Source organism: Stigmatopora nigra, chromosome 10 (genome assembly GCF_051989575.1).
Source record: "Stigmatopora nigra isolate UIUO_SnigA chromosome 10, RoL_Snig_1.1, whole genome shotgun sequence".
In the NCBI taxonomy this organism is placed as follows: Eukaryota; Metazoa; Chordata; class Actinopteri; order Syngnathiformes; family Syngnathidae; genus Stigmatopora; species Stigmatopora nigra.
The window spans coordinates 3,565,702-3,593,538 of NC_135517.1; the positions used below are offsets into that span (position 1 = coordinate 3,565,702).

The 27,837-nt window shown below is 37.7% G+C and overlaps 1 protein-coding gene across 1 annotated transcript; it reads right to left on the bottom strand.

Annotated features, from left to right (window-relative positions):
* Window positions 1–759: 759 nt before the first annotated feature.
* On the bottom strand, window positions 760–15,778 carry nckap1l (NCK associated protein 1 like). The gene is made up of 31 exons (XM_077725788.1): window positions 15,587–15,778; window positions 14,964–15,074; window positions 14,803–14,895; window positions 13,818–13,874; window positions 13,597–13,739; window positions 13,432–13,522; window positions 13,235–13,372; window positions 12,039–12,087; window positions 11,801–11,957; window positions 10,586–10,642; window positions 10,427–10,523; window positions 10,253–10,362; window positions 10,034–10,166; window positions 9,891–9,972; window positions 9,562–9,620; window positions 8,716–8,861; window positions 8,510–8,642; window positions 8,328–8,447; window positions 8,119–8,258; window positions 7,592–7,723; window positions 7,319–7,528; window positions 7,118–7,248; window positions 5,950–6,047; window positions 5,065–5,158; window positions 4,897–4,979; window positions 4,676–4,756; window positions 4,038–4,131; window positions 3,853–3,969; window positions 1,805–1,914; window positions 1,502–1,591; window positions 760–1,012 (listed from the first exon to the last, which is right to left on the bottom strand). Exons 1-31 carry the CDS (start codon window positions 15,743–15,745, stop codon window positions 896–898), a joined length of 3,432 nt encoding a protein of 1,143 aa, XP_077581914.1. The 5' UTR covers window positions 15,746–15,778; the 3' UTR covers window positions 760–895.
* Between the last annotated feature and the right edge of the window lie 12,059 nt (window positions 15,779–27,837).

Consider the following 27,837-nt stretch of genomic DNA (forward strand, 5'->3'; position numbering starts at 1 on the left):
CAATCAAACACAAAATAGCATTAATATCCGAATAATTTCAATTAAAAGTGAAATATAACTGAACTGCCATTAACAAATGTACTTTTTTGAAGAAACCCACTTTAGAATCCCATACAATTAAAAAATTAAAAATTAAAAAACCCAAAATGGCCTTTTCAAAGTTGAAATAATTGCTTGATGGGTTTTTTTTTGTATTTATTTACACAAGTTGGTAAACTTAAAAAAACAAAATGGCCCAAATCAGAGATTATAATTAAACGCGCCCTTAACATTTTCCGCCTTATATTGCATCTTTTTATGGAATTGGAGCAGCAATGTGACGGAAAGCCCCTTCTTGGTTGCCGGTACTGGTTTTGGCTCCCGGGTTAGAATCCTTCTCCTGCTCCCATGCTCTTTTGACATGGCATGACATATTGCCAAAATGAAGGAAAGTCACTTTGACACGGGTTTTGTTTTGAAAAAAAACAACCGCTGATGTCAAAGTGGGGGAAAAAAACCTGCTCATGTTTGTCTTGCTACCAAAAAAATCCATTTTGATTTAAAATTGATCAAGAAATACAGTTCATACCTGTCAACTTAGGGTTTTTTTCCCATATTTTTGATATTGTTTGGGTTTTATTTGGGTGAAATCGAGTTGATGAGGCAAACATTCGGACGGGTGGAACCAGATGAGGAACACGTGTTGACCCGAATGAAGCCCAGAGAAGAAAAACAAACTAAATATCATTAAGATCTTTATTCATGGAAACTTTGAAAGAAAAATACACACATGGCACCAAAGGAATTTGCAGTTTGAAAAGTGCCGTGGCAGCAAACAGATTACACCTGTTTTCCCCAAAAAGGATTATTATTACGTTTTATGACATTTATCATGAAATATAGCATGGCTTCGTCTTCATCCGAGGGTGACGGAGACGGACTTGTAGACTTCTCTGTAGGCGTTTCGGAGCAAGACGTATGGGAAACATCTTTCCAGCATGTCTTGGCTGAGGAAAGCCGACTCCTCCACTATCTAAATCAAAGGTGACCATTTTAGATATAATATTTAGATTTTTTTTTTATATAAATGGATTAAAAGAACTGGATTAAAAACCCTGAATATTCAGTTTTTTATAGATTTATTTTAGCTTTTTTTAAATAAATTTTTAGATTTTACAAAATGATTTTTGCACTAAAAACACAGAAAAAAATGATTAAAAAAATTACAATTATTGATTTAAAAAGGGGAAATAAGGAAATGTTATATACATCTATACTCTTTATTTTAATTTAATCCTAAAACAGAAAGTCGGCAATCATCATTCGATTTTTTGGGCCATTCAAAATGATGTTGGGGGCCAGATTTGGCCCTCGGGCCGCACCTTTGACACATGTTATCTAAAAAATACGAAAATTTGATCATAATTTAGGATTTGAACAATATTTGTCCAATTTTTCTCCCCAAAAATAGGACTGTAGTTCTTTTAAGATAAAGATGGATGCTATTTTCTTATGGGCTCACCATGTGTAGGAGCAAGTAGATGGATTCCCGGTTTTTGGTCTCAATTTTCTCCATGTTTTGTCCCATCTGAAGTAGAGCAGAAGACGCCAACTGTGTTTTTTTAGGGGAGAAAAAAATGTTAGGAGCGATCAGGAACTGAATCTAAAACCGAGAGTGGGGGAGTCATTTGTAAAGTTTACTCGTAAGCATTTTGATCCGCTGACCTCATCGAAGCTAGTTTCTACTTAACCGATTTTCCATTCTGATAATTTGTGATTGGTCCCAAGAGCTTCACAAAAAAAAACATAGTTTGTGGAAACTGACCAGAAGAAACTCTTTGAGGTGCTGCTCTATGTTCTTGTTCTGCACTGTAAACATGGCGGCGGCGACGTGGTTGATGGCTAACGCTAAACAGTGGATGTTGTTCTTGTGCCCTGAAAGAGAGAAAAAAATCACTAAAAAATCTGTAGTTTTGTGAAAATACTTCATGTTAGCAAATCCAAAAGGTTTTTTTTTCCCAGCATTGATGGCACATTTGTGAATTTATACCCACAGATTGGGGTTTAGGTCAGGGGAAATTGCCAGCCAATCAAGTCTTGTTGGAAACGCAAGTATTATTAAGTAGTATTTTTCAACTGTAATATTTCACTCCGAGTATATAAAACATGAGTTTTACTTTCTGTAATGACCTTAAAAACTTTTTTTTATAATACAGTAATTCAGTTCGCACTCATTAGCATTTAAAAAAAATTTAACCTGTATTTTTAAGTAGAGGCATTTGTAAGTAGGGGCATTTGTAAGTAGGGGCATTTGTAAGTAGGGGCATTTGTAAGTAGGGGCATTTGTAAGTAGGGGCGGGGCATTTGTAAGTAGGGGCGGGGCATTTGTAAGTAGGGTTGGGGCATATGTAAGTAGGGCCATTTGTATGTAGAGGTATTTGTAAGTAGAGGCATTAGTATGTAGAGGCATTAGTATGTAGAGGCATTTGTAAGTAGGGGCATATGTAAGTAGGGACATTTGTATGTAGAGGTATTTGTATGTAGAGGTATTTGTATGTAGAGGTATTTGTAAGTAGAGGCATTTGTATGTAGAGGCATTAGTAAGTAGAGGTATTTGTAAGTAGAGGCATTTGTAAGTAGAGGCGTTTGTAAGTAGGGGCATATGTAAGTAGGGGCATTTGTAAGTAGAGGCAGGGCTGTATTACTGTCTTCCATTTTTTTCCCCCCAACATCTGTGAGCCTTTTCTTTCCCTCCAAGTGTGCGTGTGCGCCATACAGCAAACGGAAGTCAAAAGTGGATGTATTTAGCGGCCCGCCGATTAGCACAATTCCGTTAATGAGCCGTAAAGTTCAAAATGAAAGCACGTCGCCCGCGTTTCCTCCCGGCTTTTTTTGGGGGGGACTTGGCAAATGGAAAGTGGAGGCAAAGTAAATAACTCACTGAGATAGCAGCTACGACGTGGGCTCCGCGACGACTATCGACTGACGCACGTCGGCAAACAAAAAGTCTTGAGGCCCAAAACGTGTTTCTCGTTAAGAACAGACATACTTGAGAGTGGAAAGTATGACACGCGTGAAGTTCTCAGGGTGGGGTGGCTTGTTTACTCACGCAATAGTGGACACATTATTTGGGACCCATCAAATCTGGTCATTTTTGACCCATTTGAAGGCATTTTTTTGGAGAAAGTTGTGGATTTAGTTTTGTTTAGGTTGGTTTTAGTTGATTTGCTAGATTAGTCTTATTAACACCAGGTTTCACTGTGTAACTAGTGGGTTGTAATTTTTAGGTGATTTTTTTAAAAAGATAAATGTAATTTAAAAAAAAAAATCCACTACTACTACTACTACTGCCACTACTACTACTATTACTACTACTACTACTACTACTACTACTACTACTACTACTACTGCTACTACTATTACTACTAAGACTACTACTACTGCCACTACTACTACTAAGACTACTACTACCGCCACTACTACTACTAGGACTACTACTACCGCCACTACTACTACTAAGACTACTACTACTAAGACTACTACTACCGCCACTACTACTACTACCGCCACTACTACTACTACCGCCACTACTACTACTACCGCCACTACTACTACTACCGCCACTACTACCACCACTACTACTACTACCGCCACTACTACCACCACTACTACTACTACCGCCACTACTACTTGAAAATAGCCCAAAAACGTGATCTGTAAAAGCAATTTGATTTCTGGCCAAACTAAAATATTGTCTGCAAACCTATAGAATGCATTCCTATTCATATTAGTTGATGAATGTCAAGTTGAGGGCCGTGTGAGCGCTCCATCTTGTCAAACTGCCGCCATTGAAGGTAATAAAGGTACGCCCACCTCCGTGTTCTTGAGAGTAGCAAGAGTTGGGGTCCAAGGCCAAGGCGGGTAGGGACATGGCCGTGAAGACCAGCAGTAAACACGACAGCTTGTACTCCTCATCTATGGATGTGTTGTCTGTTGGTGGACGGTTAGGGTCAGAGTTAAGGGTTAGGGGGTGCTGGAGAGTTGCAATGGATGCTCACCCGTCTGCATACTTCTGACCGCCGAGACCAGGGCCGGGTCTACATCGCAAGTCATTCCCGCAGCGGACGCCAACTCAAAGACGCTCAGTGTCACCTGCAAGTGTCTTTAGTCAGTCATTCATTTTCTGAACTGCTTACAGGGGGTGCTGGAACCTATCCCAGCTAGCTATTGGTGGATAGACAATCACAGGGCACAAGGAGACAAAGAATCGTGGCTAGCGGTAATTTAGCATACATTTAGCCTAGCATGCATGTTTTGGGGATGTGGGTGGAAACCGGAGTACCCGGAGAAAACCCACACAAGCCCAGGGAGAACATGCAAACCACCATGTGTCAAAGTGGCGAGCCAGATTTGGCCCCAGGGCCGCTACTTTGACATCATTGGTATATACCGTATAACAACTTTTTTTTATAAAGCTTTAAGCATGATATGCACCCTTTTCACTCTAAAAATATAGCGTGTCAGCAAGCAATGTACCCAGACCGTCAGGCTATCAGCGTCATACAGCGAGATCTTGAATTTAGTGCATACTGATTGGCCACTGAGTCCATTTTGGAGAAAATTTTTAGACTTTTAAGTGTGCCCAATTGGCTGAGAATGACATGGAGTTAATAAATGTGACTGGACGTGTTGCTACCTTGATGTCCGTGTCGGGGGAGACGCAGTCCTTCAGGCACTGGACTGGCCCAATCAGGAAGGGACAATGCATTTGGAGCACCTGTGTATTGGTAATCAAGCAAAATTATCATTGAATTCAAAAATCCAAATTTTGGACTGTATTTTCTGCACTATAAGGCGCAACTAAATAACTTTTGTACTCCCACTTTGTAAACCCACGTTCTGTTCCGCCATTTTTACCTCATTAAGACAGTCCTGCACCATGTTTCTGAAGGATAGGATCACACCCATGATTGTCATCCTCTTCAGCAAATTTTCTCCTCCTAAGATTATCGGAATATATTTTTAGTCAATGTGCTTATGAGCCTACTTGTTCCCCCTAATTTTTTGCACCCCCAATTGGCTCACCTGTTAGTCTTTTCTTGAGATAGGACATTTCTTCGGCCTTATCAAAGTTATTCCGCATCTGCACCAGCACGTCCATGTTTTCCACCACTAATTTCTGGTTAGAGTCGCATTAGTCAACTGGCCAATCAATGTAATGCAGAAAATGAATAGTTTTTATTCGTTTAACTCTGTTTAAGTCACAAATTGCGTTTAAATTGTTCGTAAAAGAGCGAAATTGTCTTTGAAAATATGCATTGATGGCAATAAAAGTCCAATGAAATAATTTTTAAGGCAAAATATAAATAAATAAATTCACTTTACAGATCAAATACATAAAACTGCAATTATTTGAATTTAAGTCTGAATTTTTCTTGTTTATTTTCAATGTATTTCTTTTTTAAAAATGATTTATTTTTATTTTTTTAAATGTTTTATTGAGAATTTTTTTAAAATGTTTTATTTAGAACTTTTAAAAAATGTTTTTATGTATTTTTTAAATTATCGCTTACTATTGTTCATAAATTACATTTATTTATTTATTTTTACAAAATGCATCCATCCTTCATTAAATTTAAGTTCTGTACTTAATAAGTAATTTCATTTGTTAGTTTTAATTGGGAACAACAGTACGAAAATAAGATCTATTAATGTAACATATTAAGAGTCGATAAATATCATCCAAAAAACACAACATAGCAAGTTTTTGGCAGTCAAAGTGAAAAAGAAGACATAAGTGGTACTTGAGTATATGTCATCTGTACTTTATAAGTAGACTTATAGTCCGGAAAATACCATACGTACGGGAAACACTAACACTACAAGTGGATGTCAAAACTTTGATATTTAAAGAAAGGGGGCGGGGTCATAAAAATGTACATTAATGTGATTGTGATTGGTCAGCTGTACCTTGAGTTCTCCGACTTGAGACGTGACGTGCCACATGAGGTTTTCGCTCAAGAACTTGAGGCCGTACGAACCCAGCAGTTGAGCCAACGCTCGTAGTTCTGTTGACAACATTGTGACATCACGAGTGAGCCGTTGAGATTTATTTAGAAAAGTCCATTCCCGTGTATTTAACATTTGGAGGAGGCAGTTGGAGGACTGAGCGTTGAGCTATGAATCACTCCGGGTGGGCACGTAATATGGCGGACTGAAATATAGACATAATGAGGGGTCTTCACTCAGTGTGTAATGTGGGTTTGTATGTGGGTTAATGGAGAGGTCATACAATCCAGTTTAGAGGGGTTCTGTAATCGTTTCGTGGGTGGTAGAAATTCAAGTTTACATTGTTGAGTAAGTGGGTGAATAAACAACATTAAGTCAGATAGAATTTTAGTATTGCCCAATAAATTGGGATTTTCTATTTCAATATTTTGTGCGTGTTGATTTGTTGAGTTTTTGATCAAAATTATATTCATGAGAGAGAGTATAATATCTAAGTATTGTTTAATATCTAAGTACTGTTTAATATCGAAGTACTGTTTAATATCGATGTACTGTTTAATATCCAAGTACTGTTTAATGTCTAAGTACTGTTTAATATCTAAGTACTGTTGAAACCAGCTCTCAAAATTATATTCATAAGAGTTTAATATCTAAATATCTATTGTTTTCAACAGTACTTAGATATTAAACAGTACTTAGACATTAAACAGTACTTCGATATCCAACAGTACTCAGATGTTAAACAGTACTTTGATATTAAACAGTACTCAGATGTTAAACAGTACTTTGATATTAAACAGTACTTTGATATTAAACATTACTTTGATATTAAACAGTACTTAGATATTAAACTGTACTTAGATACTAAACAGTACTTAGATATTAAACAGTACTTAGATATTAAACAGTACTTAGATATTAAACAGTACTTAGATATTAAGCAGTACTTAGATATTAAACAGTACTTAGATATTAAACAGTACTTAGATATTATACAGTACTTAGATATTAAACAGTACTTAGATATTAGTATAATTAATAAGCACCAAAATGGCCGTTAGGCAGAACAACCAAGCGGGCCCACACTATTGACACCCCCTGGTGATTGGTTGAAATCGTGAAGGCCAACCTGATATATCGGAGAACTCCTCTGCTTGGAAGGGGGGATCGTTTTCAGATGTTTGATTGACGAAACATCGCATAGCTGGACTGTGCAATACCAGTGAGTTGCTGGCAAGGCGGAGAAGATACTCCAGGTACCTGTGAGGGTCAATCAAAAGACATGAAGTTGTAAGAAGGTGGATTGGGTGGGACGCATGGATGTACGGACCACTTTGTGTAAATGTTTGTGAGTGTGGGCTCCCCTCTGGAGTCCAAAGGCTGCATCTGCTGCAGCAAAGCGTTCTTGAACAGCCGCGAGACGTCCACGTTGACGTAATTGGGGAGCGTCTGCAAGGTGGCGCCATATGCGGCTACTGCCGCCAACACTTCGGTGGGCCGGGTTATCTCCTGACCACATTGGGCCATTCTCACAATGATCCTGGAAGAAAAAGGGAATTAAAAAAATCAGATGGCGCCAGATATCGTTGAAATGCCGCCATACTCGGAGAGGCGTGTCTCCAGGTGAGATGAGAGGAACTCGGTGGGGACGATGACATGGCGGGAGACCACCATCTCACTGCACAGGTTGTAGGAGGTGCATATCTCGCTCAATGTCAGATGTATCTTGTCCATGCTGGCAAAGCCAATAGAAAAACATGTTAAAAACAATTATAGTTGTACCTCTACTTATGAATACCTCTAAGTATGAAATTTTCAAGTTACAAATTTTTTTCTATGCAAATGAATGAGATACAGAAAAGATCCAAGATACAAAATCCCCCAAAAACCAAATGCATTTTCTTATCCATTATTTTATTTTGAAAATACTGTCAATACTGCCAATCCATTGATTCTCACTTGAGCGACCTATCATTGTATGGCTCTCATTCTATCTCATATAGTAAGAATAAAAACATTTGAATCAATTCAATTGGTTTTCTCACAACAACCACTATCTAATTTTCAAGATTCTCTCTTACATTTATGTACATTATGAGATTTTTATAGTAAAATAGGGGGAAATCTGACTTGGTGAAAATGGTTCGGTCCCTTCTCAGGCTTTCAGCTCCGGGTTTTTCTTTGTGGACTTCCCCTTTCTTAGCCACGGCTTTCTTTAGCTTCCTATAGCGAGCGGCGCTAATGGCTTCGGCGCAATGTTTGGGCAGCAACTAGAGGACAAATGGACACGATTAATTTCTTCTTTCCTAAAATGGCCGCTAAATATGGCTCATTCAAACCTGCTCATCGAGTTTGTACTGCTCGGCACAATACTCCAACATGATTGCAGTACTTTGCTTGGCAATGTACTCCAGAAATGTTACGCACAATTGAAGACTCCTCTTCTCTATCGCCTCCTCCTGGACTCACAAGTCAAAACCAGTCCAAAAACTGAACCACGTCAAAAAGACCCAATACTGACCTCTTCGGGGCATAGTGGGTGTCCACATTTGTGGAAATGTGAGCAGATATGAGGGAAGGCCATGAGGTATCTTTTCATCGTCATGTCATCGGCGCTTTGGCAGAACATCTTCTCAAAAATTCGTGGGTTGAAGCTAGCCGAGAGATGAACATGTCGTTTTGAGGGGAGCAGAGTAAATAGTGGAAACGGTAGAAAAGTAAACTAACCAGAGAATAGACACGTCCGATGTCTCATGAAGGAGTTCTTCCATGGCGTCCACCATCTTGGTGTGGAATTGAATCAAGTTCATCACTTTGGCTAAGTCTGGGTAGTCGTTTATTGGCAGGGGGGCTTTGTTCACGCCGGTGTAGGCCTTTTTTGATAAAGTTAGAAAAATGTAAGTTGTGATCAAAAGTAGGAAGCATGGTTAAAAATGTGAAGGTTAACGCCCCCTTTTTAAATGGCTATTTCTGGTTATCATTCATTTTTCTGTTTATTCTGAACTATTCACACCAGAAGGAATTTAGAGTGATTAACCAGTCCACTGTGTGTGTTTTTCAGATGTGGGAGAAACCTGGAGTACCCGGAGAAAACCCATGCCGGCACAGGGAGGATATTCAAACTCCCCATAGGAAACTCGGAACCTACTGGGGATTCAACCCTCTATCGCAGAACTGTGAGTCGAATTTGCTATTCAATTGCTCATTATTATTATTATTATCAATTAAAAAAAATGTTTTCTATTTTTAATATATATATATATAAATATGATGCTAATACAATTAGAACGAATGAGAACGCAAATTCATTCTGGGTAAGGTCTGAAATGGTACTGTATAGTTGTTGTTGTTATTTTCCATTAGATATTTCAAGTTTATATTATTTAACTAGTTATATAGTTCACTAAAACTGGATTTTATGTCGGTTTTAGCACCATTTTGGCGCAAAACATCAAGAGTTGTCAATGACAGTCAATGAGTTAAACAAGTGTAGTTTTAAAATTCAAATTTAAAAGTTGTGTATATAGATATATAAATAAATATACCTTACAGTAAAGACCTCTATGTACATACCTGCAATCTCAGCCAATCCAATCGAACACCCCGAAAATCAAACTCCTCTTTGTTTTCCACTGCAAACAAATTAAAACCTTCAGGACAATCAAACATAAAGTTGGCGGCCCATTTGGGGGCCATCGACTTTGTTGGTTAGGCCTGGAGTCTTCGACCTTTGACCCCAGAACCACACATAGCGCTTTTATCTGTCTTGGTGGCCATTTTATAGAAGTTGACATTGACCTTCTCGTTACAGATGTATTTTGACATTAAAAACAAAGCCATACCCACTGTTTTGAGGGTGGTGAGTGCTAAGCTAGGCTAAGACCGCCAATGAGTGTCTTTACCTTGTTTGACCGAGAGTCCAGAAAGGGTTGAAACAAAAGAGCTGAGTAGAACTGATTCCTCCTCTGGACACACTTGCATGTTCTGTAGAGGACAATGACGCTTAAAAACGAAGCATTGAAAACAAACGTCTAAGTTTACGTACCTGAATCGTGTCATTGAGAACTAAGGCGTCAAACTGAGCTAAATACTGGATGTGGTAACGCTGTACTACATGTTGGTGCTTCTTCATCAGTATTTTCAGTTTCTCCATGTGGTAGAGCAATTCTGCCATCTGACTGGAAAAAGCAATATGTTATTTTAGTTTAAATGTATTTTTACGAATCCAGTTTGGCGGAATTTTGCGAGATTTGGAGTGCCCTACTTGTCGTTGTAGTCCTCTGGGTTTTTTATTTTTGGCATGTTCTCAGAGTGCCGTACGAGCCATTGGACTTCATCGCGGCAGAAGGACAAAGCCATGAAGACAATCAGAGCCTTGGGGGACAAAAATGACAGTTTTTTCCGTGGTAAAAGTGTTCTTGACCCAAATGAATCCTACTTTTGGTCCTAGCAGTCCCGGTTCATCCTCCAAAACTGTCACCAACTCATTTAAAGCTCCGCGAAGGTAGTGTCTTCTCTCCCGGTGAAGTGCCCCGCTGTCAAGAAAACTCAATTAATGTAAAATATCTGCATTTAATTTTGAATTTTAGCATCTTACCTGTTGGCTAGGGCATGATCACGGCACTCCTTGATGTCAGTCACTCGCTTGCCGTATCTGATATAGAGGGAATCATTTTGAAACTTTAAATGGCAAAAGCAAACAATGCTCGATAGGTTGCATCTGAAAGTCTGTAGTAGTGGTGGCAGTAGTGGCAGTTGTTGCAGTAGTAGTAGTAGTAGTAGTAGGAGGAGTAGTGACAGGAGTAGTGGTAGTAGTGGCAAGAGTAGTGGTAGTAGTGGCAAGAGTAGTGGTAGTAGTGGCAAGAGTAGTGGTAGTAGTGGCAAGAGTAGTGGTAGTAGTGGCAAGAGTAGTTGTGGCAGTGGTAGTTGTGGCATTGGTAGTTGTGGCAGTGGTAGTAGTAGTAGTAATGGTAGTAGTAGTAGTAGTGGCAGTAGTAGTAGTAGTAGTGGCAGTAGTAGTAGTAGTAGTAGTGGCAGTAGTAGTAGTAGTAGTAGTAGTAGTGGCAGTAGTAGTAGTAGTAGTGGCAGTAGTAGTAGTAGTAGTAGTGGCAGTAGTAGTAGTAGTAGTAGTAGTGGCATTAGTAGTAGTAGTGGCATTAGTAGTAGTGGTGGCAGTAGTAGTAGTGGTGGCAGTAGTATTAGTAGTAGTAGTAGTAGTAGTAGTAGTGGCAGTAGTAGTAGTAGTAGTAGTGGTAGTAGTAGTAGTAGTAGTGGCAGTAGTAGTAGTAGTGGTGGCAGTAGTAGTAGTAGTGGTGGCAGTAGTAGTAGTAGTAGTAGTGGCAGTAGTAGTAGTGGTGGCAGTAGTAGTAGTGGTGGCAGTAGTAGTAGTAGTAGTAGTAGTGGCAGTAGTAGTAGTGGTGGCAGTAGTAGTAGTAGTAGTAGTAGTGGCAGTAGTAGTAGTGGTGGCAGTAGTAGTAGTAGTAGTAGTAGTGGCAGTAGTAGTAGTGGTGGCAGTAGTAGTAGTAGTAGTAGTAGTGGCAGTAGTAGTAGTGGTGGCAGTAGTAGTAGTAGTAGTAGTAGTGGCAGTAGTAGCCATACAAGCTCAGTCCCGTAACGCATTAAGCTCATATCTCGAGGTACCACTGTATCTACTTTAGTGTGCGAGTAGAATATGAATAGGCCTCCCCGTTTGAAGCAGTCTTGCATATTAAAACTCACTTTAGTCTAATTCACCGTCACGAACGCAGACGTTAGTGCAACTAGCGCTCACGCGGCGCTCACTCGGCGCACCGCCGAAGGGGATCTTCCCTACCCTTTGATGCCGTCAAAGAGCTCTTCGGTGACTTTGTGTACGCCGAGTAGCTCGTCCCTGGTGACGCCGATGTACAGGCCGCTCCGCAGAGCCGTTTTCCACAACTCTTGCGAGGACGGGTTGCTATTCAAGCTGCTGTGGCACAAAAGGAAGCCGACTACGAGAAAAACACAATCATTTGAAATAGCGTTCACTGCAATAAGACACCCGTCATTTTTTAAGTGAGTGCAACACTTACCGATGATCCAACGCTCCATGACTTCTAAAGACAGATATTCACACGCCATCTGCAAAGAGTGGAGAAACATCACAATTTTTAACTGCCAAATTGTGATGGATTACAATCATTTGGCCCAAATTGTATGTTTGGCAAGCACTTGTCTTCAGTAGAAAAAGTGACTTGTTGTTGTATTGGATTTTCAGATAAAAAGCCGACCATTGGTTGGTTGTTGTAATGGACAAAAACGGCAAAAACAAGATTTAATGAGGTGTAAAGGACAAGACATGCCTACATACTTTGCGATGATTAATGGTCGACAAGGGCAAAACAATCCTTTGCTGTCATCGACATTTTTTTTCCTATGCAAAATTCATTTTTCATAACTGAATGGTTGTATTCTCATTAGCATTAGCATTGCAAGCGTCTCTAGGGGCCCCAAGTGAGATATCCCACAAAAACATGTAAACATAGGTTTTTTTTCATATATAAATGCACAATAAATAAGTTAACACCATATAAACCCATATTAGAATAAATTTATAGTTATCAGACAATGTTTCCATATGAAAAATTGATATAGGGTGTATATATAGCATGTAATGCTAGTAATAGTCAACTAACATAAATGTACACACTTAAATTAAGGTATACATGGTCAAAATTCATTTTTATTATGATTACTGTTATCATTTTAGGTTTTCACAATTTGATTCAATATTCAACCGTCATCTTGACAAAATATTACTTTTTTAATATTACTTTTTGATTATTTATTTGTCTGTAAAGCATGTAATGCTAAAAATAGTCAACTAGCATAAACACGCACACTTAAATTAAGGTATTTACCTTCAAAATTATTTTTTATAATGATTACTGTTATTATTTTTGTTTTTCACAATGTAATTCAATACAACAACATTGAAACTATCCCAATCTTGACAAAATACTACTTATAGTTATTATTATTTGATTATATATTTGTATATCGTTGTTATTGTGCACTTTGTGGTTAAACTTCAAATCTCATTATACTTCTATAATGACAAATAAAGCTTTCAAATTCAATTATTTATTGCCAAATCTCCATTAACCTCCACATAAAATCCTATGCAATGATTCATAGACAACTAATTCCTATACAAAAACACTATTTGGTTAGTTTAACTCCATACTTAATCATACTAATTGATCCATTTACTAGGTAAAATACTTACAGTATCACAGCAGGCTGGATCCAACATAGTTCCGGAAGTATTGAGCAAACTGAGGAGTTGGGCACTCCGCCATTTTTCCACCGATAAATTCCTCCGTGGGTAGACTGTCCTCAAGGACAGCAAAGCGGCCGTCACAGACTAAATCGAAACTCTGTTGAGTAAAAATATTTCTTATACTTTGACATGTTTAATTAAACCTTAGTATGAGGACAGAACTCCTCGGCCAGTTTCTTCCAGGGATGTTCGTATTCCATAAACATTTGGCTGAGTCGTGGGTAGGAGGGGTCACTGTAGGTCATAATAGGGAGTGTAAAAAAATTAAAAAGGCATAGTGGGGGGTGCCGTATCGTATTTTCTCTCACCTACAGCCTTTGGACATTTCATGGGCGCAGTTGAACATTCCCACCAAAGCCTTTTTCTCATCAAAGCGTGCCAGTGTGACAATTACCGAAGTGTACGTGATGATCAAGTCCAAGTAGTTTTTAGTGAAATCGAAGTTTATGGCCTAGAATGGCAAATTCCACTCAGCGTTTTTCATCCTCCGGTGAGTCGTAATACCACTCTGAATAAGATCCGTACTTACGATATTGAAGAAGCACTGATTGGCGTCTATGACATTCAATAGCTCATAGACGTGGTCCTGTAGCCAACAAAAATATACAGTATTTTACGCACTACAAGATGCCACTAAAATACTTTTTTTTTTCTGAAAAGATGTTAGTATGCCTTATATATGGATCAATATTGGTTATTGTATTAAATTCCATTAGCACCGCTCTATCTAGTAGATGTATAACACAACCCAATACTACTACTACTACTACTACTAGTACTACTACTACTGCTACTGCCACTACTACTACTACTGCTACTATTACTACTTCTACTGCTACTATTACTACTTCTACTGCTACTACTAATTCTACTGCTACTACTACGGCTACTACTACTGCTGCTACTGCTCCTACTACTCCTGCTACTACTTCTACTGCTACTACTGCCGCAACTACTACTACTAATGCCACAACTACTACTACTACTGCCACTACTACTATTGCCACTACTACTACTGCCACTACTGCTACTACTGCCACTACTGCCACTACTGCTACTATTGCCACTACTGCTACTACTACTTCTGCCACTACTACTACTACTACAACTATCACTGCTACTACTACAACTATTACTGCTACTACTACAACTATTACTGCTACTACTACAACTATTTCTGCTACTACTGCAACTATTACTGCTACTACTACTACTATTCCTGCCACTACTACTACTACTGTTGTTGCTACTACTGCTACTATTACCATAACTACTATTTTATCATTCTAAAAGAAATTGCATGAAATCATCACCATGACTGCATTGTCCTCATAATTAGTGATCATAATTACCGCGACCTCATCACACAAAAAAAGCATACGACAGTGTCACAAAGTGTACCTAACTAAACTAAGTTTGAAAATAAACCATTCTATATGTAAATTTAATCTCAGGTTGAAAATTGGATGTTCCCTCTGCGTATGTCATTTGAGTACTTTTTGCTGCACAATTACCCTGAACTCTACCACATCGAGAAAGGAGTCGTAGTAGCTCGTCGTGGCTTCCATCACTTCAGACTTTTGTCTCTGGATGCAAGTCAGACTTTGCTAGGACCAGAACATTTTTAATCAGCTTATTACACCCCAATCAGAAAAGAAAATGCCAGAATACTTACAACAGTCCCACGAAAATCAATGCTGGGGAATTTTTTGCTGATATATTTAATAGCAGGCTCCATGTTTTTGTTTGAAAGTATGCCTGGTCGCAGCTTTGGATCTGCGCAGATCTGCAAAATATTTTACCGGACGTTAATATGATTTTTTTGTTCATAAATGGTTGCCAGTGTATGCAAGAAATAGTAAAAATTATATTTGAGACAAAAAGGAAGTTTATCGTTTTTTGTTTTTAGGCCTGTTTATTGATTTTAGCAATGCTACTCGAAAATAGATGGTCTGATTTTACGACTTGTTTGTTTTTGAGTTGTTTTTGACAGTTTCAGACTAACTGAAACTGACATCTTGGAACCACTTCCTGGTTACACTTCCTTTTTGGTCAAAGCGGAGTTAGACGGGAAGTATTTTGAAGACAAAAACTGTCAAACAGAACCTTAAAAAGTCACAAAATTCTCATTTTGGTCACATATTCTACTAACAAAATCATTTTTTACCAATTATACAATTTTTTGTCCTTAAATCTTATCTGTACTGTCTGTAAAAAATGTACATATGACATTTTCCATGTTTTTTTTGTTTTTAATGTGACTGAAGTTCCTCATTTCATGTGTTTTTGCAGTAGTACCTTCTTGATGTAGTTGATGCGTATCAGCACGCCATTCCCGCGCTCGTTGAGGATGGTGAACTTTTCCGCCAATTTCTGATGGACTTCCATGGTGGCCCCGGATTGGCCGCGACCTCCGCTAAAACCTTGGCCTCCTGGAACCTGGAAGTAAACGAGCATCACCCAACCCTAGCCTTTAGGTCACATGGCCTTGTCGTGGTTGTGGGCGGAGCTTAGCCTATTTGGGGTGAGTTTGTCACAATCATATGTATGGTGGAAAAAAAAATATGTCTAAGTATTATGATATCAACTTTAAGATATTACTTTCACATTCTCATAGTTTTCAGTTTGGATTATTTTAACTTAATTATCTTCACTTGACATGTAAAAATAATACATCAAAAATGATTTTTTTTCTACCACAAGGTGGGGTGATATACCAAAGTGAAATTTAGTCACTCTAGTTATGGTGGAATAATTGACATTTAACCCAAGTGACACATTTTTGCTTTATTTTTAAAAATAGTTTCCGAAAAAAATTAATCATCGTCAGAGAGTATTGGAATTAGCTCAATTTAATTTCATTTAGAAAATTGCCAATCTATATAATACATTGTATTAGATAAACCATTGTCATATTTATTTTTTTAAAGCTAAAAAATGTAAATACAGTATGAGATTGGTAAAACTGAATTGTAATATCATGTTTCCACCAGAGGGGCGCTAATGAGCTGTGAGGATTTCGTATTAGGAGAAGAGGAAGAAGCATTGCCTCATGTAGGTAAGATACAAACCAAACTTCCAACATTGTTTGAGAATATTTGATTATTTTTTATCTTATATTGAACAAATATTAGCATACACACATTGTTAAATTACAGTGTTAGCATTAGCATACTAGTTCCCTATAATTGATCTAATACAGCCTTTAAAAATGTCATTGCACCAGTCAGGACAGGTCAAAAAACATGAAGATTTTGAGAGTAGATTTAAAGTTTTAGACGTATAAGTCCTTAATTTGATTAAAAAAACATCAAAACGGAATATAAAAGCTGTAGGTCAGTTCATCAAGATCAGAGCTGTATTTTCTTTTTTTTTTAACTCCCTACTGGTAAAAAGGATGACTCAATTCCTGGTTAACATCTATTTTTAACACATCAGCTTAATTACTGCGACTCCCTACTTTTGCCATGTAAACAAAAAAAAAATCCAAAGCTAATTTAGCAGCCAAGTGTCACTTTCCACTTTTCCTGTTCGTCCCTCTGTGGGTTTTCTAACGGGTGTGAATGCAAGAGTCTCCACATGCTAAAACAGCCATATCAACAGACCATTTAATAATTTTAGAGATGATAGAGTGCATTACATAAAGTAGACAGGAAAGTTTTTGGAAGTTTTTGGCAAAGCCTCGGCTGTCATCCAGATGTTTGAAGTGGGACGGGTCGGATAAGTAAATGATCAGACATGTTGAAGTTGTTTTTTTCCACAGAAAATGATAAAAATCGCATCTATTTTGATTGAAACCGTTTTTGAGATGTGGTACACTTTTTATAGCGGACAAAATGGCATAGCACCATTTGAAAACTTTCTAATTTCACACTATGTAACTTATATTGATAAGATAATGTCATTTTCATCAAAGTTTTATCAACAGGGATCAAATAAAATTCCAAATTATTCCAAAATCAAAATTTTCAAACTGAACTGTCACCAAAAACTGTAAAATAAGACACAAAATAACTTTAATCTCATAATATTTCAATTTTAATGTTGCAATAATACAATGTTTTTTAATGTTTGTCATATTTTGATTTTAATTTCATAGTACCATTGCAATCTTGTAATATCAAGATTTTTCTGTCAGAATATTACAATTAATGATGTATTTTTTCTTGCGGCGCACTAGTTTGTAAACACTGTTTTAATTGATCTATTTTTAACATGATTGGAGTCATATTTGGCTACTCTGCAAATTTGTAATATATTCTTGTATGTTAAGATGATTGAAACAATTTACAAAAATCTGGAACTTTTTGGGGTTCATTTTCAAAAGGGTACAAAAATGTTGACAGTTAGCAAACTACATTTAAATCATTAAATATAAGACCGACTTAAAAGAGATGGAATTCTTCGGCGGCAAGTCGGGACACGGCAAAGAAGAAAATTCACATACAAGCGTAATGATGAGTTACACGTCTTTTTGACATGTCACGACGACCACGTACATTAAATCTAAGCGCTTTACTACCCGGTAGTGGAATTCATTTGATGTATTTGAAAATATACTGTACAAGATCTGATATTTACAAGGCAGATGCTTATCATAGCACAGGAAACTTGCTTTAAGTGGCAAGTACATGAATTATTGCTTAAAAACATGCTGTACTCTTGTCAGACCTGATTTAAACTATAGTTACAACATTGACGTTTTTTAAACAATTGGTATTCACAAATAAGATCAGAAACCTTATTTAATGTATTATCTAGATTTTTTGGCGCATTTTTTTGTTCAGAAAAGTGTATCGCAATATTTTTTTTGAGCTGTAAATATACCGAAGCCTCTATTAGCAACATGGCTAACAGTTACCATATTTTCTCCCAAAAAATTTGACTGAAACGAGGGTACGGCTTATATGCGCACAAATTTGACTTAAAATGCACGAAACTGATTTATGATATGATTTAAACTCAAAAATCTTATGAATGACAAACTAGACCGCTATGGACACTCTTCCTGGTTGTACTGCTCACCTGACTTCCTTTTTTAATTCATCTGTATGTATAATCCAGCATTCGATATATACAGTATCTCAGAAATACTACATGTGATGATTTTTCTTCAGATTTTCCTTTCAAAGTAACACATTTATACTCCCTATTAAATCTATGAATATGGTGGTGAAAATTATGAATCAGGGGGGCGACTTATATGTGAGAAATTGTAAAATTCAACGATTTTAAGGCAATTTTAAGGGTGTGGCTTATACAAAGGGGCGGCTTATATGCGAGAAAATACTGTATGACACTTTTTTTAATGAAAATCAGACACTGTAGCTACTTCAGTGAAGCATTTAGTGAAATTAGATCGTTCTATGACCAAGATGTTCGTGTATTAGTCAATTTTTTTATGGTGCTGGTACTTCAGTAAAAAAAAAAACAATTGTATGGCCGTGAGACGTTCACAGCCTTGTAAATCCCATTACTTGGCATGAGTTCACACAACTGACAGAACTCCAGAGGTGAAAATGGAAGGCAGTTGTAAGTTGGGGGGAGAAGAGACGGTGGGGGTCTTTTTGAAGGATTCAGTCAGACAGTAATCCCGCGACCTGGCGGCAGGTTCAACCTCGCCGACTGTGTGTTACAAAGTCGGTCTAGAGGGGGGAAGAGGTGGTCTGTAAAGTCTGGTTGATGCAGGAAATTCAGCAATGAGTGTCAAGTGGAGGTGATGGCTGGAAAATATTGAATAAATCAGTTGGGAAATGTGCACGTTTGATCAGACACTGCTTCTTCACAGATGGCCAAGTCATCATCAGCGTGCTCACTTACTTGCCAGGTTTTTTTTTTCCAAAATAAAAGAATGTCATCTGATATAGTCGCTTCAGAGAATTGAGGAATTCCATATGAAGATTTGAGAGCTTCTTTTAGATTAGATTAGAATTTTATTTTAACCTGTATTTGGGAAATTTGTTTGGTGACAGTAGCAAGTAAAGACACAGAAGACATTGTAGACCTAGGTAATAAAAGTGGAGCTGTACATAGAAAGTCCGCAAGGTGGGGATGTTTTGCAGAATGATAGATGGATGGATTTTAGGATGTTAATAAGGAAAATTCCATAGATATGCAAATTTTCTTTTCATTTTCAGCCTTTTTTAATATGTTACCCCATTCATTGTGCAGTTTTAGCATGTTAGCAATGCTAGCATTCATAGCTACCCCTCCCAGTTTAAATGAATTGGATGTATATCTGTTTCATTGGTAGGCAATTATTTAAATCATATGACATAACAGAAAAACAGTCAATTTTTGGTATTATTATTATTTTTAATTACTATTTTATACATTTGTTTGTATCAGTTTTTCCAGTAAAAGTCAAGTTTTATGGACTTTATTTACTTATTTTGAACGGACCAAAAATAAGCATTTGCAAGCTAATTTCTAAGCGAAAGCTAATTTTATACCCACATAACTAGCCTAGTCTTGTGACGTAAAAAATCATCATGGCTTCCGTGAGAAGAATGCAAATTGTTCACAGACGTCGCGGCCTAGAATAACAAACGCTTTGGCAGCTCAAACTAATTCCTGTCTTTCAATTTGTGACTTTTATATTCCTTGTTTTGCCTCTCTCTCTCTCTCACTTTAAAGTACACTTTATCTCCACACTAGATTTATCACAGTCTCTTTCATTTAGGCCACAAAACCAAAGTGATCTGCCAAGTCTCCTGGAAAGAGCCATTGCAGTCAATCTGATGACATCTGGCGAGAGAATCGGAGCTCGGGATTGGAGGAATGTCATGATGGCCGAGACGGTGGGAAAGGAGGGGAAACTAGGTAAGAAAGCAGTAGTTAATGCAAAGAGCCGAAGTCAGTGGGAAAGACATTCTTTCACCGATGTGACGTTTCCGTCCCGGCTATTTCTCTTAAATCCCCAGAATGTCGCGAGTGGTTGACGTGGTATTCGGGCTACAATGCAAATGTCCATATTTATCTTCATGTGTGTGCTTTTGACTAACATTTTGCCATGTGTTCGTATAGTTAAACACATACACACACATACAGACAAACTTCCTTCCATTGAGTGTTCTCCCGTCTGGGAGAATGTGGCTCATCACAAGAGCAGAATTATGGGATGCCTTCCAGCAGCAGGTTTAGTTTTCAGGGCAACAATTGAAGTTTTAGAGATACTTCAATTTGATTGTGTTCTGCATGAGTGATTAGTAGGTTTAACTCACAATATTAATGATAAGGCTCTTATTTAGCATTGTTCCTCTATGCTAAAAGTTATATTTGGATTGGTGGATTTTCTCATGCTAGTGACCAATCCTGGGTAAGACTAGCGTCTGTCGCAGCGTCTGTTTGTGGGATTAAGGGGAGTTCAAAATTCACAAACCAGGAGAGTGAAGCTTGTGCTGAAATTTAAATTTATATATACTGACTTTCATTGTAAAAGAGCACTCAATGATACCTCTACTTACAAATGCCTCTAAATACAATTTATTCACGTTACAAAACCTTTAAAATGCAAATCGCTGTTCCAATATACGAAAGTAAGGTCCAAATGATCAAATTCCCTGAAATTTAAATACATTTCCTGTTTCCATCATTTTATTTTGAAATTGGGGCAGTAGCATTGCATCCTGCTTGACAATCTCTCTACACTCTAGTGAGCTCCTATTGGCTGTCTAACAACAACAACAACAACAACTATTTCTTCTGGTCAAACCAACTTTATTCTTATTTAAAATTACTGATGTGAATGAATTGAGTTTTATTTAATGCGGAATAATTTGGAATCTAGAATTTGTAGTTGCTAAGATGTGTTTATGTACACATTCTAGCTTCTTTCTTATACTTATGCACCTGCACAAATAGAAAATTCTTGTTAATCATTTTAATACATTCATACATCTCATTTTTCATGTTCATCTCAAGTTTTACACAAAATTGGGACCTCTTGATATTATTTAAAAAAAATTAAGGACTGAGGAACATATTAGACAATTTTCATAGAAAAAAATTCTGCTCTACTTACGAAAAATCCAAGTTTTGTAGCAAATTAATTTTCTTAGTAGCGCAAAATGCATGATATTCATATTAACAGCATTTATTGACTCCAATCTATCAGCAACTTTAGCAATCACCATACATTGTCAACCCCGAGCCCCCCTCATCGAGCACCAACCGGTAGGTGGCGCAGTCTTCCCGGTAATTCCCCCCGAATCAAGCTCACTCGGCCCTCACCCAAGTTTCGATGTCTATGAGGCCATTGTATCAACGGGGTAAAGATAGCATCACCTCAGCACGGCCTCAGAGTACCCAGTGTTCCTGCCCAACTGAACCTCAAGCTGCTTCCCCCCGACAAGCCCCTCTCTTCATAAACCATCCCCTCCCTCCACTAGACCCTCACGTGTAGTTTCTAGCTTAATTACACCAAACTACTCACTTCTCATTTGTGGGAGCCCACAGTTGACATGCCCAAGTTCAGGAAAAATACGTTTTAAGCTATCAGCGCACAATTCGAGCGACTGATGAGGCTGTGGGGGGGGGGGGGGGGGGGTTGATGGACGACGAGATAATTGCCTGTCAAACCGACAGAATGAATCGTCAACCTTTTGACAGCTTGCTAAATGTTGAGCCCCCGGGGAAAGACAGTTGGATCAATCGCCCCCGTCTGGTACAAAGTGAATATGTCATATGACAAGCTAGTAGTAAATGGTATTTCCGAAAAAAAGTTGGGTGTCGGTTTCAATTTGGTTCTTTACTAAACAGGTCGTGATTTTCATGGATAATGCTTGGTTTATTTTCGGATGCGAGATTGTACAGAGAGACTGACAAGTTAAATTCTACTTTATGGTACTCTCGGGGGATATGTTTTTAAGGTAAGTTATAAGAACTGAATGTGGAAGCTAATGTTGCGAAAGGTCTAGAACATAGGTGTCAAAGTGGCGGCTCGGGGGCCAAATCTGGTCCGCCGCATCATTTTGTGTGGCCCGGGAAAGTAAATGATGAGTGCCGACTTTCTGTTTTAGGATCAAATTAAAATGAAAAGTATAGATGTATATTAAATTTCCTGATTTTCCCCCTTTTAAATTAATAATTGTGATTTTTTAATAGTTTTTCTGTGTTTTTAGTTAAAAAACATTTGGTAAAATCTGAAAAATATATTTAAAAAAAGCTAAAATAAACATTGTTTTAGATCTATTTAAAAACAGAATATTCCAAGTACAACATTGGCCTACTAAAGGAGTAACATAGACAACGATAACATAGCATTGCATAGCATAGCATGGATAATGACATCCTCTTTTCAGGACACTTTCATCTCGTATCCAAGCAAAGCATTTGTGTTAAAAAAATCATCACTAATGTCCGTTACTTCCCCAGGACCGACCCTTCTTAGAACAGGATATCCGTACTATGACAAGTGCCCTCAGACCCAAAAACTAAATAAATTCTTTCAAAACGTGGTGTGAGGCAATCGGAAACTCAGTCAGTGGCCACCCAAAATAGTTTACCCCTTTTTAATCCCCGCTACATCCTGATATCATCTGAGAGGGAAAGTCCATTCCAAAATCAACACATTTTCTCTAAACATTTAAAGATGATGAGGGATGGCGTTTTGATAAAAGGCACGCTAATGCTAAACAAAGTCAAGTCTGCTTTCTTATCGGATTTAATCAGCCTGATTCTTGCACGTCTTTATTGTTCTTTGTTTTTTTTCTTCACATGCAAAGTCAATGTCATCCCGCATTGGGGTGCTCGGACGTTTGGTCGTCGGTCTTTTGGTCCCTTTTGGTCAAATGGTGACTGAGAGTTTACTGTTGAAACCAGCTCTCAAAATTATATTTATGAGAGAGAGTTTAATATCTAAGTACTGTTTAATATCTAAGTACTGTTTAATATCTAAGTACTGTTTAATATCCAAGTACTTTTTAATATCTAAGTACTGTTTAATATCTAAGTACTGTTTGATATCTAAGTACTGTTTGATATCTAAGTACTGTTTAATATCTAAGTACTGTTTAATATCTAAGTACTGTTTAATATCTAAGTACTGTTTAATATCTAAGTACATTTGACCGGTGACCAAAGGGGACCAAAGGACCGGCAACCAAAAGACCGGGGACCAAACGTCCGGTCATGCGCATTTGAGGTTAGCATGTAGCCTAGCAACGGGATATCGCCGCTTTGACCAGATAGGCTACGCATTGAGTTGCTAAAATATTTTGACTTTAAAAAGTGACAATATTATAAGAAGTCATATGTTGTCATATTATTATTGATTGATAATGATAATTAAGTTATGTATTGGAATATTACAGGATTAAACTTGTACTATCGTGACATTAAAGTTGATTTGTTGCTCACGTGATTTGAAAATTGCTTGAAAATACTGATGATTTTTCAAGTAAAAAATACGAGATTAATGTTATATTAGGTCAAAATAGTCGTAAAATTACTAGATTAATCTTATTATATTTCTTATTGTCCCATCATTCAGTCTGAACACAGCATTTGTAGACCCTAACCCCGTCCCACCCATGGACTAAACGTCTTTACCGTCCATAGTCCAGATGTTTGGTTTCCTTTCACATCAATGCAAATCTAAATTTGGCTCACAGCAAGCAGATCCTGGTCCACCACAGTCAAGGAAAACCTCACCCCATGTGTTGTCTTTACACATTTGCCCCTCTCTCCGTTCTTAACACCGAGGGAGGGGGGTACATTTTCCATTGCCAGGCAAGGAATATGAATGGTAGCTTTGTTGGTTGTTCTCCATGTTAGTTTTTTTGCCCCTGACTTGAAGTGGCTCTCAAGACCACCAAGCTAAGTATACCCCCTAAAACCATCTATACCATGCCTTCTTACGTTCTTACTACAAACAATACTTGAGTTTCTTTTGGAGGAACTAGGTTGAGTGAGGGCTTTGATCCCAAGACCATCTGGGAACACAAATAGGGCTGAACAAAGGTTGTTCAGTCTTCCAGGCCTGACCAAGCTTATTTAGTGGGGAGAAGAAAAGTATGTTTTTTTTGTGTTTTTTTTTATCTGCCACACACCAACTTTGGCGCATTCTTTACTCACGTCGACTTATTTTACTCAACTAATACTGAGTTAAAAGAAATTCATTGCAGATAAACTGATTGAAATAAATTCTAACTTCAAATTTTCAAATAGTTAACCTGAATTACCGTATTTTTCAGACTATTAAGTCATGTTTTTTTCTCTCCGACCACCGAAAGCCAGTTTTTTAGCCTATAGTTATTAAAAAAAATCCAATGATACATTAAAAGCTACCTTATTTAGACTGTTTTTCTCCACTGAAGTACTTTTACTATTTACCTTTTTAACTATTTGTATGTTTGACCTTGGTTTAACAAAAAATGCCTAATATAGTTATGCTTTAAGCATGGTAATTATTATATATAATGATTTTCACTTTCTAATTATAGCACGTCAGCAAGCAATGTACCTCCCTAAAATTATACTCTAGTTTGACTTATACTTTTTTCCTCTGCATTATTTGCCTTATGTGACTTATACTCAGGTGAGGCTTATACTCAGGTGAGGCTTATACTCAGGTGCGACTTATATTCGGGTGCAACTTATACTCAGGTGAGGCTTTTACTCAGGTGAGGCTTATACTCTGGTGAAGCTTATACGCGGGTGCGCCTTATACTCAGGTGCGACTTATTCTCAGGTGAGGCTTACACTCAAGTGCGCCTTATACTCAGGTGCAACATATAGTCCGAAAAATGTGCCAATCGTGCAAATTCTAATCCATATTTTAATAATTTACAGACCAGAATTTATAGAATACGAGTACAAGTAATTAACGTTAAGAACTGTCAGGGTAACTAAAGTCGCAAAGTTTCCTGGGTTTCTTAACGACAAGCTAACAACCTCCCAAAACAATTAGCAACATGTTTCTTTGCCCCCATCCCTTTTAAAAAAAGGCAAACAAATCATTAACTTAACACCATGTCCACCTAAGTAGTCGTATAAAAATATCAATGGCCGGAAAGGTCAGTGGGACCTTCCCCTATTTGTGAGAAGTAGGCAGTATCCAGGGATATTTCTTTCAGGGTTAGAGGTTCGAATGAGACAAATAGAGCCCGGGGTCAGTTTGTTTGGGATTCTTGAGCGACGATAGCGATTCACAAAGCCCTTCTAATGGGAACCAGCTGACCACTAATAAAGCTATAACCAAGCCGAGGCTATTTGCTTTTGTTGTGGACATTTGGGGGGGCCGTGTTGGTGTTTATTGTACTTGATTCTTGCAAGCGTCCTCATAAAGAAGTTAAAAAAATGTATCCTAAATGGGTTTTTCTCAAGAATGAGGTTTTTATTTGATGAATATAAGATTTTTGTGCCAGTTTGTAAGAATTATGGTGAAATAATCATGACTTGTCTGTCTTTTGGATTTATGGGTAATGTCTGATGTCCAGCAGCTGGGTAAGAACTCTTGTGAAGCGTCTCCAAAGTCAACATTGAGATCAAGATGGAGTTCAGTTATGATTGAGAAGCAGCAGATTCTGAAGGATTTGTTTCCTCTCTAAAGCTTGAAATCTTTTTGTTTTCCCCTCAAAAGAGTGTTTTGTGTTTTGTCTGAGATTCTGATTGTCTGCTTACCCAATCTTGGTATAAAATGCCAGCATTCCTTTTACAAGCAGCTTGATTAAAGTTGGGAAATGGTCCAGGAAGATGACTACTTTTTCACAGCATTTAATTCTAGTATGGAAACTGGTAAAAGGGCGCTAATTCTAGCATGCAACAGCATTGAAGATGTACCTTGTCCCAGACTGCTAGCTGGTATTAACACATGCTTTTTTTCTGTTTCCTAAAAAGCTGTTCCTGTTTTTACAAGTGATGATCCAGACTTTGAAGTACGTTGGGCACAGCGTCATTCGAAAATCCACGATCAAAAGATCTTCCAAACGGTACGTATAGAGGGCTCTCTGTCATGAAAATGTACACAAGGTTCTTCCAACTTTTCATTGATGTATTGAAAATGTACATGAGATACAGTACTCTAGCCTTAAGAAAACCTAAGAAAGACTTCAGTTTTCGCAAATCTGCTTTTTTGTAATAATCCTTATGACAAAAAAGCATAGTTTGTACTTTTAGGCAATGGGTTTATACCAACTGCCTTTTTTGCAACTCTTTTGGTGAGAAATCTTTCAAATTTGGATTTTGAGTCAAATATATTAATAATAATACAACACGTAGTCGTAGTGGAATTAGGTTAACTCGTTTTTTTTATCATTTAAATCTCTAACTATGACCTAAAGCAAAATATGGATGTGTACGAAGTATCTCTTGATTCCAATTAGGATTCGATTAGGATTCGATTAGGATCCGATTAGGATTCGATTAGGATTCGATTAGGATTTGATTAGGATTCGATTAGGATTTGATTAGGATTCGATTTAGATTAGATTAAAAAAAACTTTATTCATCCCATATTTGGGAAATTTCAATTTTTAATTCTATGTTTACTTATTCATTTATAAATGTTTAAATATAATCAAGAAATCATGAATGGCAACCCCAAAATTTAGTTTAAATCTACACGAGGTGGGCAACAAAGTGAGTTAGTAAACAAAGAGCATTTCCGGTTCAAATTAAAAGACAACGTTTCCTGTCATACCCAAATTAGGCCTTGCTAAGCAAAACTTTAGTTTGAGTTCATTATTCCACAATAATCCCATTATTAAAAAGATATTGGTAGCTCCGCCTCTTACAGCTTCACATTTCCTCGGCGATATTGTTTCATTCCTAATTCATTTTGTTTAATGGTCCACTATAATCAGCTTAGTGGATTGCTACTTCCCCCCCTAACATACGCACTGCTGCATTTCTGCCACCAGGGGGCTCCTTTTGGACCGAACCCTGACAGTGTACAGTACAAGTGAATAGCCGCTCTGTTTACAAACGCACTTTCCCAAGCATCATTCGCCACCGCGTCTCCGAAAACGACCATGAATCGAGCCCTCTCACACACACACACACTTGTCGTAGTGTACCAAAATATAATTTTCTCTATTTCCAGCCGACGCACGACTCCGTCAAAGATTCATATTCATGAAGGTGTACGAACAGCTCCAACCACAAGTCAAATATGCCAGGATGTGTTTAGTCTTTAACCATTTAGCGCCATCTCCGCCATACGCGCATTAAGACGGCGGCTTCCCAAACACTGTTCTTTTGTCCAGACATGCTAGTTTTCTAAAATGGCCCAGTGACCTGTTTATTGTCGTTTAAAATCCTCCTAGCGTTCCACTGGATTACAGCTTGTTGTAGAGCTCCAGTGAGGTAAAAATAGTGTTTTCGCTGAGAAAAGTGTGGGAATTGCATTCTTTAAATACAATATTTGATCTTTAATTAATAAATGCTTTAGATACACACAGAATATGAAGTTTTAGGGATCTTCTGATCACATATTTTTGAGAATTTGTCGATAATATAACCAGGAAATTCTAGGAATTATGTTAGGGTCTAAAGTTTTTTGGTTTTGAAAAGTTTTCCGGTCAGTCCCACTCTCCTTTAAGACCCCA